This window comes from Hypoxylon trugodes (genome assembly GCF_022578975.1).
Source record: "Hypoxylon trugodes strain CBS 135444 unplaced genomic scaffold F4822scaffold_8, whole genome shotgun sequence".
NCBI lineage: Eukaryota > Fungi > Ascomycota > Sordariomycetes > Xylariales > Hypoxylaceae > Hypoxylon > Hypoxylon trugodes.
The window spans coordinates 2,212,981-2,229,356 of record NW_026250023.1 but is presented as its reverse complement, the minus strand read 5'-3'; the positions used below and the strand labels follow the sequence as shown (position 1 = coordinate 2,229,356).

At 47.2% G+C, this 16,376-nt stretch overlaps 4 protein-coding genes across 4 annotated transcripts; 2 read left to right on the top strand and 2 right to left on the bottom strand.

The window, feature by feature from the left end:
* Positions 1-3,677: 3,677 nt before the first annotated feature.
* F4822DRAFT_414190 (uncharacterized protein) lies at positions 3,678-5,055 on the bottom strand. The gene is made up of 2 exons (XM_051459113.1): positions 4,342-5,055; positions 3,678-4,275 (listed from the first exon to the last, which is right to left on the bottom strand). Exons 1-2 carry the CDS (start codon positions 4,586-4,588, stop codon positions 4,079-4,081), a joined length of 444 nt encoding a protein of 147 aa, XP_051311576.1. The 5' UTR covers positions 4,589-5,055; the 3' UTR covers positions 3,678-4,078.
* Positions 5,056-5,470: 415 nt separating this feature from the next.
* On the top strand, positions 5,471-8,276 carry F4822DRAFT_414189 (allantoate permease). The gene is made up of 7 exons (XM_051459112.1): positions 5,471-6,370; positions 6,427-6,520; positions 6,661-6,860; positions 6,914-7,453; positions 7,498-7,693; positions 7,745-7,821; positions 7,874-8,276. The coding sequence occupies exons 1-7, from the start codon at positions 5,903-5,905 to the stop codon at positions 8,135-8,137; spliced, it is 1,839 nt and encodes a 612-aa protein (XP_051311575.1). The 5' UTR covers positions 5,471-5,902; the 3' UTR covers positions 8,138-8,276.
* On the bottom strand, positions 8,277-9,517 carry F4822DRAFT_414186 (uncharacterized protein). Its single transcript, XM_051459111.1, has one exon. It carries the CDS (start codon positions 9,092-9,094, stop codon positions 8,372-8,374), a length of 723 nt encoding a protein of 240 aa, XP_051311574.1. The 5' UTR covers positions 9,095-9,517; the 3' UTR covers positions 8,277-8,371.
* A 91-nt stretch (positions 9,518-9,608) lies between these two features.
* F4822DRAFT_354995 (metal binding domain of Ada-domain-containing protein) lies at positions 9,609-10,687 on the top strand. Its single transcript, XM_051456014.1, has one exon. The coding sequence runs from the start codon at positions 9,715-9,717 to the stop codon at positions 10,393-10,395; it is 681 nt and encodes a 226-aa protein (XP_051311573.1). The 5' UTR covers positions 9,609-9,714; the 3' UTR covers positions 10,396-10,687.
* The last annotated feature ends 5,689 nt before the right edge of the window (positions 10,688-16,376 follow it).

The following is a 16,376-nucleotide window of genomic DNA, read 5'->3' as shown; positions in this document are numbered from 1 at the left end:
ATGGGCATCTATCCGGCTCCAAAGACGGTGTCCGTGGGTTTCTAGACAGTGAAGAGTCACCTCCGTCACGTAGCGTCAACTACATTGGAGATAAAGCCCCGAAAGCTTATAACTAGCAAAGTCGTACAGGGTCTGCAGTGGCCATGTTCCCCACACCAAATCAATAGGGAATCAGCCACATTCGGCACTAACCGAAATAAATCCCAGCAAGCGACCCCTGTTCCGGGACCATCTCCGTAATGATCTTCAACACCGGGACACAGCACCTATGATCATCGATTGAATGGGATGTTAAGTTATGTGGATCGACTCATCCGATCTACGAGTCTGTCGAGATTTCTATACTTAAGATAGGGGCTTATCTCTCGATTTCAAGGTCAGGAGCGTAGCCTGCTTCCGTGGAAGTACAACGGAAGTGGGTATTTACGATTCGGGAAAGCTCGGATCTAGGGAGTGTTTATTCCGCAACAAGACTGTGAGATGTAGGGACGGATGCAGCCGTATTTCTTGCTGCTTTCTCTCGAAGAGGGCCCCCGACGTCACTTGACGAAGCTTCAGGGACCGAAATTAGATATTAACCGACATGATTCGCTGACCTAAGCTTGCTCATTGACAGTGGTGATTACCACATTTCTCATCCTTGCCACAGCTGAAGGTTTCCAAAAACGTCTTGATCTACTACTCGCACTACGTGGGTCTGCAGCTATAAAGGTGTACGCGCCCGCTCCCATTGAGACCTACAGAGGGTCGCCTGCCTAATCGGAGTTCTGTGGCTGCTTACTAGTAGATCCACATAGTAAGACGCCACTAACATCGTAGCAGCTACTGCTATCCAATGAGCCAAAGATTAATGTGAATCAAGATCGGTCAAGACCATGATGGTGTGCTATATTGATACGGCGATGACTTATTCAACGCATCGCTCGGGTTATACAAATGATAGCTCGACGCAAACTCTAGCTACCTAATGCGTTATGCCTGAGATTCATTTGTGACAGCATCTATAGTCGCTTCACCTATCGAATAGCGGGTCCGACACAGAACTCCACCAGCGTCGCTTACACTGCATCTTGCGATCTCCCGATGCTGCAGTCAATGCCGACCAGCTCGGTATGCAAATTCCCACGACCGTGACAAGATTATGGTGCCCTATGTACCTAGGTACTCTTGTGTTACTTCAACATGGTTTTTTGCCATCACCAACCTCGTACTTTAGAAAGCGTGTTACCAAATAGGTTAGCTGCCTGATCGCGTCAAGGAAAAAAACGGCGTTCCTCTCCAGAATAGGCGGATTTACAATTTATTACCAAGAAACATGTAGTCTTCTACGAAAGCCCGTAGAACTAGCGCATAGGCCTTTGAAGCTAGGTATAATTCCTCTGGTAATACTGCTTAGGTAGGTAACGGTAACAATAGCCCCTATTTGCGGTCACGTGATACCCCTGAGAGAGCTCATTCATGAATTACTCATGGTTGGTTAGTGAGATCATGTTACTCTCTTATCCCAATCCACTACACTCGCTCCTAGAGACTAAGAAAAGGCATGGGACTGATTGCGCTAGTTCCTAGCGTGAGAATTGAGTAGATTATGTGAATAGGATACCCATGTAATCACGCTGCTAGTTGTACGTAGTCATTCCAATGTCATCGTAAAGCTCGATTCACCCGAAGACACCTAGTAACAGGCATCGGAAGCTTAGCCGACGCCAACTCCTATCATAACTCTTACCTCCTCAATAAGCAATTATCGTTCAAGTAAGCCAATGGCAATTCGAACTTCTCACGAAAAAGGGGTCTACTCGCAAGATACTGCGAAATCGCAGATCCAAGCCTCATAATGGAGGTCTCAGTAAGCCGTGGGTCTCACATTCAACATCCTATAGCTTATAGAATGCGAATACAAAAAAGAAATTCGGCAATGCAGCTATATAGAGTCGGTCAAAAGACGATCCATCCAAATTAGAGCATTGGTTTCGTGGCACAGAGGGTGCGAGACATAAGCCCGAGTTCATTTAAATACTCACCATCGTCCGCTTTGACTAACAATAAGAAGGTTCTATTGACTTGCTACAAAATGCGACCATATTTCCGATGAAGCCTTCTACTGCTAGGCGGTCTCGAAATATCGGCCTATTGACAATCTTAATCCGAAACGTTAGGGAAAACGATGGTTAGGATGAACCCTGGCAAAGTTTCCACGTCCATCAAAACAATAAATGTCCAAATCAGCGAAGTGTCTCACAAGCAATCATGGAAGCATACTTCCGGCTCGGTCTTGGAAAAAAGCGCAGTACAAGAAACATAGAGGGCCCGCCACTCGACTACTCTTAGTAGGAAGCCTGTTCCATTCGGCTTTTACTAGTGGTTAGGCCTCTAGCCCCCTTCGAAGTAATAGAATATTCGAAAGTACGAAACTTCCTTGTTTATAAACGGGCTCGACGAATCTTGGAAACGCCTCATTAGGCCGATACGGGGCTATGGCAGAGGGACGGCGTCTGGCTGGCAACAGAGTGTGTTCAAAGTTGGGTTTAAGGGGTGCTTGGGCCATCAACTCCAAAAGCGGACGCAAGATGATACCGCCGTGGACGAGTAGAACTTAAAATTCGATTTCCAAAATTGACCTTTCAAAAGCATACAGGGCCCCGTAACGGCTCTCAGGTATGGTTGATGAACTTCCAACCTTATTATCGTGCAAGGCCCTGAGTGACGCGACCAGGGATTCGGATTTTGCGAAGCTGTCTTTGCAAACTTTATGCAGGTACAGACCTGGGTATGTTCTCCCTTACTTCAAGATCACGGGCCGTCCCGATTCTTATTATACTTAGTTTCGCCTGCAAGTTTCATCGTATCGGAAAGATTCAGCCAATCCTGCATTGTTTCATTTTCGAGGACATCCAGTGCCTGCCAGTCACTCGCTAACGCATCCAATTTACCGAGCCAAAAGTAGAGGTCGGCTTCCACTATTTCCTCCTGAGGCATTCTACCAGCATGGAAAACTGTAACATCTACTGGTGCCGTCTTGTAAGCTCTGCCCTCCAAGTCATAGCTTTTCGCGCTGAGAGGCTGTCTCGGGGTAAAATAGATATCCTCCTCCAAATGAGTCTCTCAGATCGCGATAACCTGGGAACAAGAACCGCGCGCGTCCACAGATTTTTGCTGGTTATGTGAGTCTAGACACGGCGTTGATGTTGGATGCGTTTCCTGTTAGGGCCCATGCGAGGAGAGGTAAAGCGCGGATGGATCCGCAAATGAACAGTGGTTTCGGGCTCGGTGTCGAGGACGACATATCGTTAGTAAGTACCTAGGTCGTCAGGATGTTTAGGTTATATGCGTCTCAACGATGCGAGCTAAGAAAATGAATCTAAAGCGCAATCTTTGATGAGTGCTTGTAGATTCCAACTTGTACCGCAAGGGAAAGAAACGCAGTAGAGCCTTCTGGGTGTAAGTTCTTCAACACTTTATCTATGTAGGTAGTGAGTGAAACACCGACGCATAGTGCCTGTTGATGGTATTGCTTACGAACCGCTACTAACTTCGAGCGAATGCTAGGGCCGTCTGTTGCTTTATTCAAGGTTTCAGCCGACAAAACGCTTGCAAGAAGGGCGCTGTTGCGCAATATGATATGTCAGTAGTTGATCTGTACGAAGTGATACATCCTGGGAAGCATCGGAGACCCCTTATCGCCGATATGAGGACAAAGGAACCCCTAGAACAAAGATGCTACTTGTGTATGTATACGATAGTTCCCACAGCTATTACTTGCGATCCCTTAGCGCAACAACAGTTATTAACCCCCCTATGGTTGGTCTCATGATAGTATATACGAATGTAGATATGTATTAGTAGATGACTTGAATCTACTCGGGCTATATTCAAACCCTACGAACCCCAGATGTAGCATTTTTAATATGCTATTATATCCCCTATTGTATCCAGCCTTGTGAATTATTACCCGATCCTACCAGTCTATGATCTCTATAATACAGCTATCCGTGTAAGCCCGGGTCATTAATGATCATGAAATCTAATGTGAGAAGGTGTGAACGCTTCTCAGTATATGCGACGAAGGATGAGAACTCTACAAGGCTAGGGCGGCGAGAGCGGCGACTCCCATTAATCCCATACCGATCTCCGAACCGGCTGCGGCATTGGGTGTTGATGTAGGAGTCGCGGTGCCGACGGCGGAAGCGACGATGCCGGAAGCTGATGCAACGGCAGCGGGGTCCGGGTTCGCTGACTCGGCTTGGCAGATTTCGGGGGCAAGAGTTTGAAGCTCTGGCAGATAATATGTTAGTCGAGCTAATGTCTAGTGGCGATAGGATCCTTATTGTAGTAACTTACTGCTAATATCGTCTCCAGAGCACCCGGACGATAGAGCAATACAGCCGGTGATGCTAGAGATGAAAGATTCCCTCTTGTCGCCGCAGAGACATGCGAAGTCCGTAGTAGCGCAACCAGCTGATTGCGCCGAACTGTTAAGACAGCCCGCGGCGCATGTGGGCAACTGGGAGACTAGGTCGGGAAGTGTGGAGTTCTGAGCCGCGGCGACGGCGACAAAGAGGGATAGAGCGGCGGTAGTGAACTGCATTTTTGCCGTGGAGAATGGACGAAAATCGATGTTTGACGTTTCGAGATTTTGTTTGAGATTTAATTTGATTTTCGTGATTTTTCTCTGGCCAGCCGAGAAAAGAGAACGATGGATATATGGATGTATGGATGTATGGAAATGCAGATGCGAACGATCGTTGATGGTTTGGGTGCTAAATTTCGGTACCTTTAAAACGAAAGAAGTTAAAGAAACCGACCCAGTATGCGATAGATGATAAATGCAAGATTTGAGTTGACGAGATGGAATAAACGATACAAGCAAGAGCAAGAGCAAGAGCAAAAAAGAGATAAATTGGAAACGACGGGTTAGAAAAACTCAATTCCTTCCAACTATGAACAAACAACAACGTGCTTTTTCAGAAAGTACGGATTCGCCAGGAGCGGCGGTTATGTAAGAGGGCTGTGCACCGTAAGGCAACTGCAAAAACGGTGGGCTGTGTAGCCAGTATCCAGTCTTTTTGAGTACCGTTCAGGAAAGATATGCGGAGTGCGACGACTGGTACGGAAGATGAGTGGATAAGGTTCAATGCTTAGTGGGGTTCGAAACCGTCTTGGCGCTCGTATTGAAACGCTTGTCAGATCTAATGTGTGGTAACTTCCTTGTTGACAAAAACTGTGTCAGCTTTAGCGTGACGTCACATGTTTTTCTTACACATCCATGATCGATTGATCGAGCCGGAAGCATTGTTTAGCCAGTCATCTGACCTTGGATGAAATAGGACTAGAATAAGTGTGGCTCAACATTCATCTTGGCATTAAGGCTAATGAATTACTAATAAATATGGCGGTGCAAATAGGTTCCCTAATTTTAATTTAAAATGGCGAAATTCAATCTACAATCACCAAATCTTCTCCCTCGCAATATCATTCGTTCAGCCTCAACACCCTAGTAATCCTATGATGCATGTCTCAACCCTTGCAAGCACGTATCGGCTTGCGATCCTCGAGCGGGATGGCAGACGAAAAGCCGGATAAGCTTTTTTTCACTAGTTATTGCAGATTCCCATTCCCATATCTATGAAAATCCATTTCTTGGATGTGGTATTTATGGATTAATTCTGTCTTAGATGCAGCGTTGGATGGTGAGCCAACCACCTTACTGAACCTGATCAACATTCTCGCCAGTTAGGGAAAGTCAACCTCCATTCAAGACACCATAAAGCCCGCGTGAGCAGCGGTTAGGTAGCACGTCATCCATCCCACCTATTCTCACATACCCTTCTTTTATCTCGTCGCATATGAACCGTTTCGAGTGTTAAATACCGTGCCCTCCGAGGGTTGTGGCCCTGCCGCCATGTCACCTCGCTCTAGAAAAACGAAGGGCTTGGGAAGAGACTCGGTTGAACCGGCTATTTCTGATTCGCCTAGTAATTCTGCGGTTGATGACGATATCGTGGGTTTTGAGTTATCGGACTTGAAAGCTGTGAAGTCTACACTCCCAAAACTTCCTCGACTTTCCACCAAAATGTCTTATCAACCACTTGCCTCCGATGATCCGGATGAGCAGAAAACTTATGGTTCTTTAGATACATCGCCCAGCCAGAGTCCTACGGCTCTACTTGGCGAAAGTCTTCGCATTGAGGATTCTGTTCCCGATACGGAAAACCCCTTTTTAGACACAGAAACCGCAGAGTATTGGCGGCAAGTCTATGAAAATTGTCAATATGAATGCAGACATGTCTTCAATCCAAAACTCGAATGGACAGCCAAAGAAGAAAAAGAGTTAATTCGAAAGCTGGACTGGAAAGTGTGCTTATGGGCGGTATGAAACCGCCTACTTATCATTCCGACAGCTGCTGACATGTCGGGCCAATCCAGTGCGTGATGTTCTTCGGGTTGCAAGTAGATCGTGGAAACCTTTCGCAAGCCGTGTCCGACAACATGCTAGATGATCTAGGTCTAGATACTAATGGTATGAATCAAGATACCCAAATTGCCTTTCTTGAGATTAACGCGTGGGTCGCGAGTGTGCCTTCGGTTTGTTCCGAAGAGTCGCATCCCATCTTGTATCTTGATGCACCGGCAACGAACATAATTGCTAACAACCTCTAGACTATAATTATGGTCATTCCATCTTCCTAGTCTCTTTTCTTCTTGCTGAATTACCATCTCAACTCGTATCGAAGGCTGTAGGCCCCGACCGTTGGATTCCCATGCAGATGGTTTTGTGGTCATTCGTTGCCATTTCGCAGTGTGCTCTTACCGGTCGCGGATCTTTCTTGGTGACTAGGAGTTTACTTGGATTCCTTGAGGTAATATCACACATTCGAGATTTCCTTATTATGGCGAACCTAACGTTTTTCAGGGGGGCTTCATTCCTGACCTCGTTCTCTGGTTGTCATACTTCTACACGTCACGGGAGCTCCCGATACGTCTCAGTTATTTCTGGACGACGCTTTCAGTGACTGGCATCCTCACTTCCTTAATGGCGTTCGCCCTGCTGCATCTTAGGGGTTTCCTTGCATGGGAAGGTTGGCGATGGCTGTTTTTAGTCGAAGGAACCATTACTCTATCTGTGGGGATAGCATCATTTTTCATGATGCCCGCCTCTGCAGTTCAAACGAAGACTTGGTTCCGACCGAGGGGTTGGTTCACGGAGCGAGAGGAGACAATTGTCGTTAACCGAGTGCTTCGCGACGACCCTTCTAAAGGTGACATGCATAATCGTCAAGCACTGACGCCCAAGAGGTTATGGGAAGCTCTGAAGGATTATGACTTGTGGCCACTGTACGCCATCGGCTTCTGCGCCTATGTACCGCAATCACCCCCGAAGACGTACCTTACACTCACTCTTCGATCCCTCGGGTTCAGCACGTTCAATACCAATATCCTGACTATCCCAGCAGTAAGTAACAAAGGTTATAGTTGTGCCCTACTAACTTCAACCAGGACATAGCGCATATTTTCAACCTAATCTTGCTTACGAGATTATCCGAGTGGTTGAACGAACGATCGTTGGTAGCCATTGCACAACCTCTCTGGACTTTACCATGTATCTTTGCTCTAAGGTTTTGGAGTGACGTGGTTGAAGATCGATGGGGTACCTACGGGATTATGATGACCCTACTGTCCTACCCCTATTGCCGTACGTGTTCCGCTATCTTCCCCATGGCACCCGAAACTGACATTTCATTAGATGCGATTTTAGTAGGCTGGTGTTCTAAGAACTCCAATAATGTCGGCACACGGACTGTCTCGGCTGCGCTATATAATGTAGGTCTTGCTTTAATATCATCCAGGGTTAATGTAGCTAACAAGCCATCAGATGAGCGTCCAAGCAGGAAACGTGTACGCTTCTTATATCTACCGCGAAGACGACAAGCCAAAATACCGACGAGGGAACACGACACTCCTGGTTATTAACTTAATATCTATCCTCGTATTCCTGCTTACGAAGCTCTATTACGTCTGGAGGAACAAGCAGAAGGAGCGCATTTGGAATGCACTAAGCGAAGAACAGCAGGTTGAATATAGAAAGACGACCAAGCTCCAGGGCTCGAGGAGGCTCGATTTTAGATTTGCACACTAGAATGTCGAAGGAAGCCCGGGATTTCGGGTATAGACGATGGTCATGGCGCAGGAGCGTCCAGGGATAATGAATTATAGACAATCCCCGTGCCAGTTGGCCTACACTTCAATACGACGAACTGCTCAAACTGCTCAACAGGAGCGTCTATTCATATGTCTAAAAACAGTTATAGAAGTGAGCTATTCACACCCTAAAACAATCCGTGAGAGTATCCTGTCGCCAAAATATGAAAAGTTATGCGTCATTCTTGACCACCATCTGATCATCATCATCCCCAGGAAACTTCAGCACATCGCTCTTAGTGAACGCCCGGTAATTCTCCTCATTAATCTCGCCCAAGACGCTTGGAACCACCTTTCCACCCTTCAGACCATAAAGCTCCTGGAACGACATAATGAGCGGCCGCCATTTATCGGGATCAACCCTGTTAGGATATCCTTCCACCCGTAAATGTTTCATAATGTGAATCCGCAGAATTCGGACTTCAATCGCGAGCGCAAGTCCGGCACGATCAGGCAAGTCTTTTCGGAGTCCGTTGACTGAGACCACCTGACACTCCATCTGCACCGGACATTCGGCGATTCGGTCCGGAGTAACAAAATCCGAGGCCTGCGGATGCAACCCTGCACGCGTCCACTTGTCTTTGACGAACTCGTATCCAGCTGCGCTCTTGAACTCGGAAACGGGGTTGCTGCCTGTGGTGCGGGCTAGCTGGTTGACTTGCGGACCCATGGTGTCGCTTGCGAGGTTTAGGACGCAGGCGTTTGTGCGTAGGATGTTTTGCGTTGTTTTGGATTCCGCGCCTAGGCCTAGCATGCAAGCGTGGCCTAGCCACCATGCTGAGGACATAGGTGCGATGTTAGTTGTTCCGTCTTCGTTCTCGGATGAGATTAAGACTACTGGTGTGCCCCAGTAGAGAATGGCAGGGGAAATGACTGTGTGCTCGCTCGAAGACATTTTGCGAGGTTGAATGAAATTACTCTAAATGTTGATGGTGAGGCTTGTAACTGATGATGAGATGAGGGTGTTCTAGTATGCTTTAGTCTTGTCGAAGTGTCTTGTCGAAGTGTCTTGTCGAAGTGTCTTGTCGTCGATACCATCCAGACTGGCCTTACTCGAAGGTTTAAATACTAGAAGAACTCATCCATGAAGAGTAGAGGCCTAGTGTTCGCCGCGGAGGTGCTCATCTTCATGGTTCCACGTTGAGTCAAGAAATTGCCCATAGACAACAGCTTATTTCCCAATCCGTCCGCTAGAAAGAAGAAATTATTTGGGAGCAACTCCACTGCTTTGATACTTGGTGATCCGTTGCGCTGGAAGTGTAGATTGACCGCCGCCACTATTCGATTCTCTTGCTATGGATGTCAGCCAAATAAGACATCTGATTGGCCACTTCCGGCGCAATCCCCACTTATAGCAAGCCCCCTTTTACGCCGTCATCGTCAGCCCCCACATTTCACACGAGTTTTCCGTCTCATTCATCATTTTTCTAGCAACGTCGCGTATTGACGGCGTGACTGTGACTTCATCATATTCTCTCTTACTCCTTAACGGCCGCGTCGCGCTATTTATTAGGTATGACCAATCCTTCAAGATTCGCTACCGAGACTGCCCGCTGGAATGCGGTGCAGGCGCGGGATCCGGCTGCGGACGGAATGTTCGTCTACGCGGTACGGACCACGAAAATTTACTGCAGACCAGTGTGCAAATCGCGAAGAGCGAGAAGAGCCAACGTATCCTTTTATACAACCTGCCAAGATGCAGAGCGCGCGGGATTCCGCCCCTGCAAACGCTGTAAGCCAGAAGTCAGAGGAGGAATGCCTGAAGAAGCAGCGGTCGCGAGGGTGCGCTCCCTAGTCGAGCAAAGTCTTTGGAGGTTTGCGATGGAACCAGATGGACAGTCCGATGTTTCCGACACAACTGGTGAGCTGGCACAGAAAGCGCAGGTTTCGAAATGGCATTTCCACCGTGTCTTCAAGGAAATGATGGGGATGACGCCTGCGGAGTATGCGAATCAGCAGAAGGCTTTAAGAGCGGACTATTCGAAGCTGGGAGAGGAGACTCAGACGAATACCCCCAGCTCGCATCTTACGCCCAATTTTACGGATACGCTGGGAGGGATTCCGTATGAGGAGCCGAATGTAGATATTGACTGGAGCGCTTTAATTAACGATGACGGCATTATTCCCTTGAATGAGACGGTGGACTTTAACGAGGTTAACGAGGTGTCTGGATTTATGCCCATACTACCGGAGTGAGCTTGAGTGAGTTTCAGAGATTACACGAAGTACTGCTCCGTGCGAAAAAAACTTTTCATTACGGAGCCGGGATACGAGCTGAAGATATCGTTCCCCAGTTTCACGATTTTGACGTCGAACTTCGATACTCACCGATTACATGCATGTCAGGCAGCGAGTATCGCGCGTGCGCTCATAAGCCGGGCTCTCTATCAATTACTCTTCAACGGCATTCGTAGCGAGCGAGCGAGTACCTATCGATAACGTAACTAGAACCCACCGGGTCGAAGAGTATCATATACCAGGTATTCGGGTAGTTCGACGATCAATTACCTCGACCAACTCATTTAATGCCGAACTCCGCGCCGTATCTAAACCTGTTGCCGATTGACAATTGCGCAAGGTGGTTTCGGATCTCTCCGTCAGCTATCGGCCTACATACGACAGGCCCCTGACTCGACTTCTTCAGAAGGAAGTTGCTCGTGCCTAGATTACACGCCTACTTAGGTACAAACGTTCTCGCGGGTGCTTAAAATGGACCAAGACGCCGCACAATAGATAGAAAGGGAGTGGTTATGGCTCTTACCTAGGTACTAGAGTTTATTCTAGAAGGCCTGGGTTGCTCGTCGAGATAGCAATTCAACGCGCATCCCTAATCTCTCCCTACTTATAGCAAACTCTTGCCCATGTGACTGGCTAGGAGATAAATACTGCAAACCCAAGAGTCCCAGGTATGTGGTCATAGCAGCCCAAACACACATCGAATAGGCATACTTAGCTTAAATATATCGTACCATAATATCAAAGGGGTCGAGATTACTCTTCAGTAATTTGGGTTAGCAATTAGACAGCCATGCTTGTCTTTCATACTATGTGCCTATTCCTATTCTAAAACGACGCCAAGCATAGGATGAAAAGGCTTGGGTGTGAGCAATACATACGGCAGCAGTGACAAATTGCAATTTTTTACGAGACGGATGAACCTCTGTACCTGGTAGCCGCCGGCGTGTTCATGTTGTGTTTCTACGAGCAAGCTCTACCCACGCGATACCCATCGATTCGGCCGCCGTGCTATACTTGCGCGTTGTGACAATCAGTACCTAATCATCAGATTGACGAATGATGAACCAATCAAATAAATGCCTACGTATTAGACCAGCATAAAAGTCTGTAGGGCGCCGGTTCGTGGTTTCCCTACGGTGCATCTTAGTCGTATATTGACCCGCAGTATCTACGCGGCCTTTTCATTTGTCAGGTCGACGTAAGTGCAAAGGCGGGTAATCAGTAACCACCAGCACTTTCTATATACCAGATGAATTCTAGCGGGCTGCAAACTTCATAAATTTTCTCAATACCAAATCTCAGATTTTGATACAACACCTCTTAATCAGGAACTCAACACATTGTCACGACTATATCACATTTACTACAACATTTTCATCGACTTAAGCTGTTCTACACCCCCATACTCCATCACAACCTCCTTTATCACCACCACCACTCATCCATCATAAACAAAATATCATCTATTCGTCGCCCAAAATGCGCACCATCTCAGCCGAAGTTCTGCAGTTGATCTGCTCTTACCTATACGGTGACGACTATCTGAATTATCGCCTCGCATGTAAGGAGTTCGCGCGCGCCGGTGCGAAGTACCTTCGCAAGGTCTCGATGATACACATGACAAATCGCCACCTAAAAACTTTGGTAGACGCTTCGAAACTACCTTTTCTCTCTCAGCGCATCGATTCACTTGTCTACGCCCCAATCACTTTACAACACCCAGCAACCGATAGATATTATTACAACAGTAAAGTGAAGGATCGTCGGCATCCATATTACTTAACTTTCGGCAAGTATAAACAGCTTGCCAACCAACAGCGACGAATTATGAACAAAAGGCAAGATTACAAACGTTTGAAAACAGCGCTTTCCAAGCTGCCATGCTTAAAGCATGTCACCATGTTTACCACCAACGCTGCACGTAAGGAAGAGGGGCTTGATGAATTCAATCAATTGTACCAATTCGAGGCTCGGGAGGATGGCAACCACCTTAGAACAATATTGAAAGTGCTCTCCGAAACCAATAACAGAATACAAAGCCTCGTCCTGGAGCGTGTTAGTTGGAAAGCATTCGGTCCACCAGAGGAGGAGGAGGGGGAGGATTACCTCCAGGGGAATGTTGAGCTAGATGTCCTATTCCGATCCCTAGCTGGTCTAAGTCGACTGGACCTTGAGGTGGACAATAGCTACGTGTACCGATACGTGGCTCCGAAGACTAATTTCCACGAATACTGCGATAAAATGAATATAAGCGCAATTCAGAAGTCCCTTGGCGTGCTGCCTCAGTTAGAATCACTGTTGGTCGCCTTCATCCACAGGGTAGATGAATGTGATTGGCGCGCTTACCAGGACTGCACCCATCCCCTTCTTCGAAGCGCATCGATTAACGACATCATTCACCTGGCCTCTGCTAGCGACCCTGAAACTTGGCCACATTCACTGTACTCGACATGAATTGGCCGAATTCCTTATGCGCCACCGATCGACCCTCCGAGAACTCTGTCTGGAAGCTGTATACCTTGTCAACACGTCATGGATCCCGTTTCTGGACTTCCTCCGCGATGAGATGCATTTGACGAAGCCATGCCTTGGTGAGACTATCGATGGCCATTGAGAAAATAGTACCGACGGCCAGGATACTCAGCGGTGGGAACTAGACCGAAAGTATTGGAATGGTGAACTCTACAATTTAGTCAATGGATATATTTCACAGGACAAGGGAACATATCCGACGGTAGACGCTTGCCCCCTCACGCGAGAGAACAGCAAGTCGATTGATAAATGGTGGGAGGGATGGAAGGATCTTTATGGGTCTCTCGAGGGGGAAAGATTCATAGGCAGAAATCCCGAGGATTGAATACAGGGTAAAAGGGGACCGCCCAGGAGAGGAGGTGCGACGGTGGCCTTGTGATGCACACAGAGGCCCTACACTAAATTTGATATAGTAAAATCAACACTAGGCCTTAATTTTTATTTCATATACTGTGCCTTTTTTGTTTGTCAGGCTGACCAGTGCATAAACGCGTGAACAGTATTTTTCAGTACTCTCTACATATACATAGAGGGTTCTAGCCGGTTGTAAACTTTTCATCTCCCAGAACACAATTACAACATACCTAAACACCGCACAGTAATCCCATCATTACTTTACTGCTACCTTGGTATCTACGTGCTCACCAAGACTAGCTAACAATATCTTTCGACGATACAACGGCTCCTAATTGCTGTTCACCATCCTTATTGCTCTCGGAAACATCCACTATGCCTGCTATCCTGTCTCTCTCCGATGAGGTGCTAGACCACATCTATTCACTTCTAGACGTTGATAGTATTAGCAACCTCCGCCTCACCAATAAGATTCTAAGGGATATCGGCGAAAGACATGTGCGCCGGGAATTATTCGTACACTTAGGCGTTTCCGTCCATTCACGATCCGCAGAGACGGCAAACACCTTCGAGCATTACTGAAGGCGTTGTCCGAAAGGAAGTGTGGGGAAGAGATCGTTGATTTAACGATAAAAGACCTACATTGGGCGGCCTTCACAGAACGGGGCCACGATGATTGGATGGAAGACTTTAACGGGGCCAGTAACGACAATGACAAGCAGAAGAATGATGCCGAATTAGACGTCCTCTTTAAATCAATGGCTAGTCTCGAGCGATTACATCTTGAAATAGACAACGAATACAGCAGCCTACTGGGGTGTCCGTCAACAGCTTTCAACCAAAGCAACCATGAGATGGAGAGGGGCCTGATTCAACGATGCTTTAGTGTGCTTCCACGGCTACACACACTATCAATTGCCTTTCGTTACAGAAATGCCTGCGCGGCCACGACATTCAGTATCAATAACTTCACAAATATTCACGCTGTCCTAAGGAGCGCCTCACTAGACGATGTCATCCCAAAGGGCTATACCTGGCCTTCGCTGAGAACACTTAAGCTTGGCCATATCCATACTACACGACGCGAGCTAACCGACTTTCTGCTGCGACACCAATGGACCCTGAAGGAGCTTTGCTTGGATGATGTCTACCTAGTAGATTCATCATGGATTGAACTCCTCACCACTCTTCGCGAGAAGATGTTCTTGACGAAATCATGCATTTGTGGCACTATAGACGGTCATTGGGAGGATAACGCTAACGCCGGAAAATCTCAGCGGTGGGTCCTATGTGATCGCGGGGGAACACTCGTGGAAGAGTACAAACTCTACGTGTCCCTGAACGAATATGTCTTGGCGGGCAGAAAAGAGAATCCTGGAGCGCACGTCTGCCCCCTCAATCACGAGAATAGTAAATCATTCGATCAGGAGCTTAAGGAATGGGAGGGAATTATCGAGTACCGTTTCTCGTGTGCTTCTGAAAGGCGAAATTGGAGAGAAGTAATGAAAGAGCGCGGTTCTCGAGCGGAATATCGCTTCTGAGTGGAGGTCGTCGGGGTGCTGTAATGAGTACTATGCATACGGCTGATTGACTGGATATGCCTTCCCCTGGCGGCGCCGGAGGTAGTGGAATGATAGTTTTATCGCGGAAATTGGTCGCTTCCGTAAAATACCACGAGTAGCACGATGGTTGGTACGCCATGTGAATTGACTCTTCGGGGCGCCTTGCAAGTGCAGCCCGACGCAGCGATGTCCCCGTGGTATTGTAGTGTATTCCAAACCGAATGTGCAGTCAATCCCCGGTTTAAGGAGAACGTTGAGCATTTCCTGACTTCCTAACACAACACATTATTACAGGTCATTATCTCTAAGCGCGTCTTTGCTAGACCTCTCGATCGATTGCACGTCTAGGTGAGGTTCGGTCTACGTCGTACATGGCGGTCTTGCCTTCTTGCATTTCAATTGGTAATGCGAAGGTCTACCCGGGTCCATGCCCATTGGATACGGTTGTGAATTATGTAGACGATCGACGGCAACGAATAAACTCTTTCTAGTTATAAAGGGTTAGCAAGGTGGGATGGATGGGATTTCGTGGGGACTCTTATGGCCGGGGATTGAAAAGCATATTGTGTTATCTACCCATTGAAAACGATTCATATGAGGTTTACCGCTGATTAAAATTTTTTCTAGAAACTCAATGATAGATGTTTGTAGCCTGACGAACGTCGGCGGCTTCCAGACAGTCCGCTGACCTTAATGTGTACATACAGTGCCGATGAATAATGTGTACTGGGACTTGAATATGTTGTGCTACATATGACTGCCCAATCGGATGCGTATCATGCGTATCGAAGTATCACGGCACGGTCTCTACATTATATTTGCATAAATTATCCACCTAACCGAAGATCGCGGAGATTACCGACGTTCGCCCTTTTACTCCTACGATGTATTGTGCGAATTGAACCTGTCCCGAGAATTGAGTGGAACACCAGCTAGACTTTGTTTGAATACCCTTGAGCAAACTCCATATGCCTAGATCTGATTCATCGTACATGAAATCGAGGAGATACAGAGTATATGCGAGCAAGACGGCATTAAACCCCGACATGATCTGCATCTAACCTGCAGACCGCTATAATGCTTGCATTACTGCATGGTTCTGTGCCGATGTGTCCCACCAGTTCTCTAAAATACTAACTCACATAGTACCAAATAGCCTTAGTCTCTTATAAGAGTGGAGGACCTCGATATCAACGAGCTCAAGACAGTGCTCATAGGAATGAGACCGATGTTCTCCCTTGGAAGACGTTTCTTGTCAGGCGTCCCAGCGATAGAAGTAGTGCGGCTGAGATAGCCGGATGTGATGCTCAGAGACCCGTTCCGAACTTCGAGATATTAAGAAAGTTCTAGGAATAATTTTATGGTCGCCGCCTTCGATCCGCATTAACAAAATGGTCGTGCACTCCATATGTCTTGATAATATTTATCGAAGGGATATTAAGATTAAATGGCCCGTTCTCTTCAATACCCAATAGTGACCCGGCCAATTCG

Excerpts from the sequence above, each read along its gene's own strand:
- F4822DRAFT_354995 (XM_051456014.1), top strand. The coding sequence starts at position 9,715 with ATGACCAATCCTTCAAGATTCGCTACCGAGACTGCCCGCTGGAATGCG.
- F4822DRAFT_414189 (XM_051459112.1), top strand. The coding sequence starts at position 5,903 with ATGTCACCTCGCTCTAGAAAAACGAAGGGCTTGGGAAGAGACTCGGTT. Across the intron at positions 6,371-6,426 it reads GGAAAGTGTGCTTATGGGCG|TGCGTGATGTTCTTCGGGTT; the intron begins GTATGAAACCGC and ends GGGCCAATCCAG. Across the intron at positions 6,861-6,913 it reads GTTTACTTGGATTCCTTGAG|GGGGGCTTCATTCCTGACCT; the intron begins GTAATATCACAC and ends AACGTTTTTCAG.
- F4822DRAFT_414190 (XM_051459113.1), bottom strand. The coding sequence starts at position 4,588 with ATGCAGTTCACTACCGCCGCTCTATCCCTCTTTGTCGCCGTCGCCGCG. Across the intron at positions 4,276-4,341 it reads CTCTGGAGACGATATTAGCA|AGCTTCAAACTCTTGCCCCC; the intron begins GTAAGTTACTAC and ends ATTATCTGCCAG.
- F4822DRAFT_414186 (XM_051459111.1), bottom strand. The coding sequence starts at position 9,094 with ATGTCTTCGAGCGAGCACACAGTCATTTCCCCTGCCATTCTCTACTGG.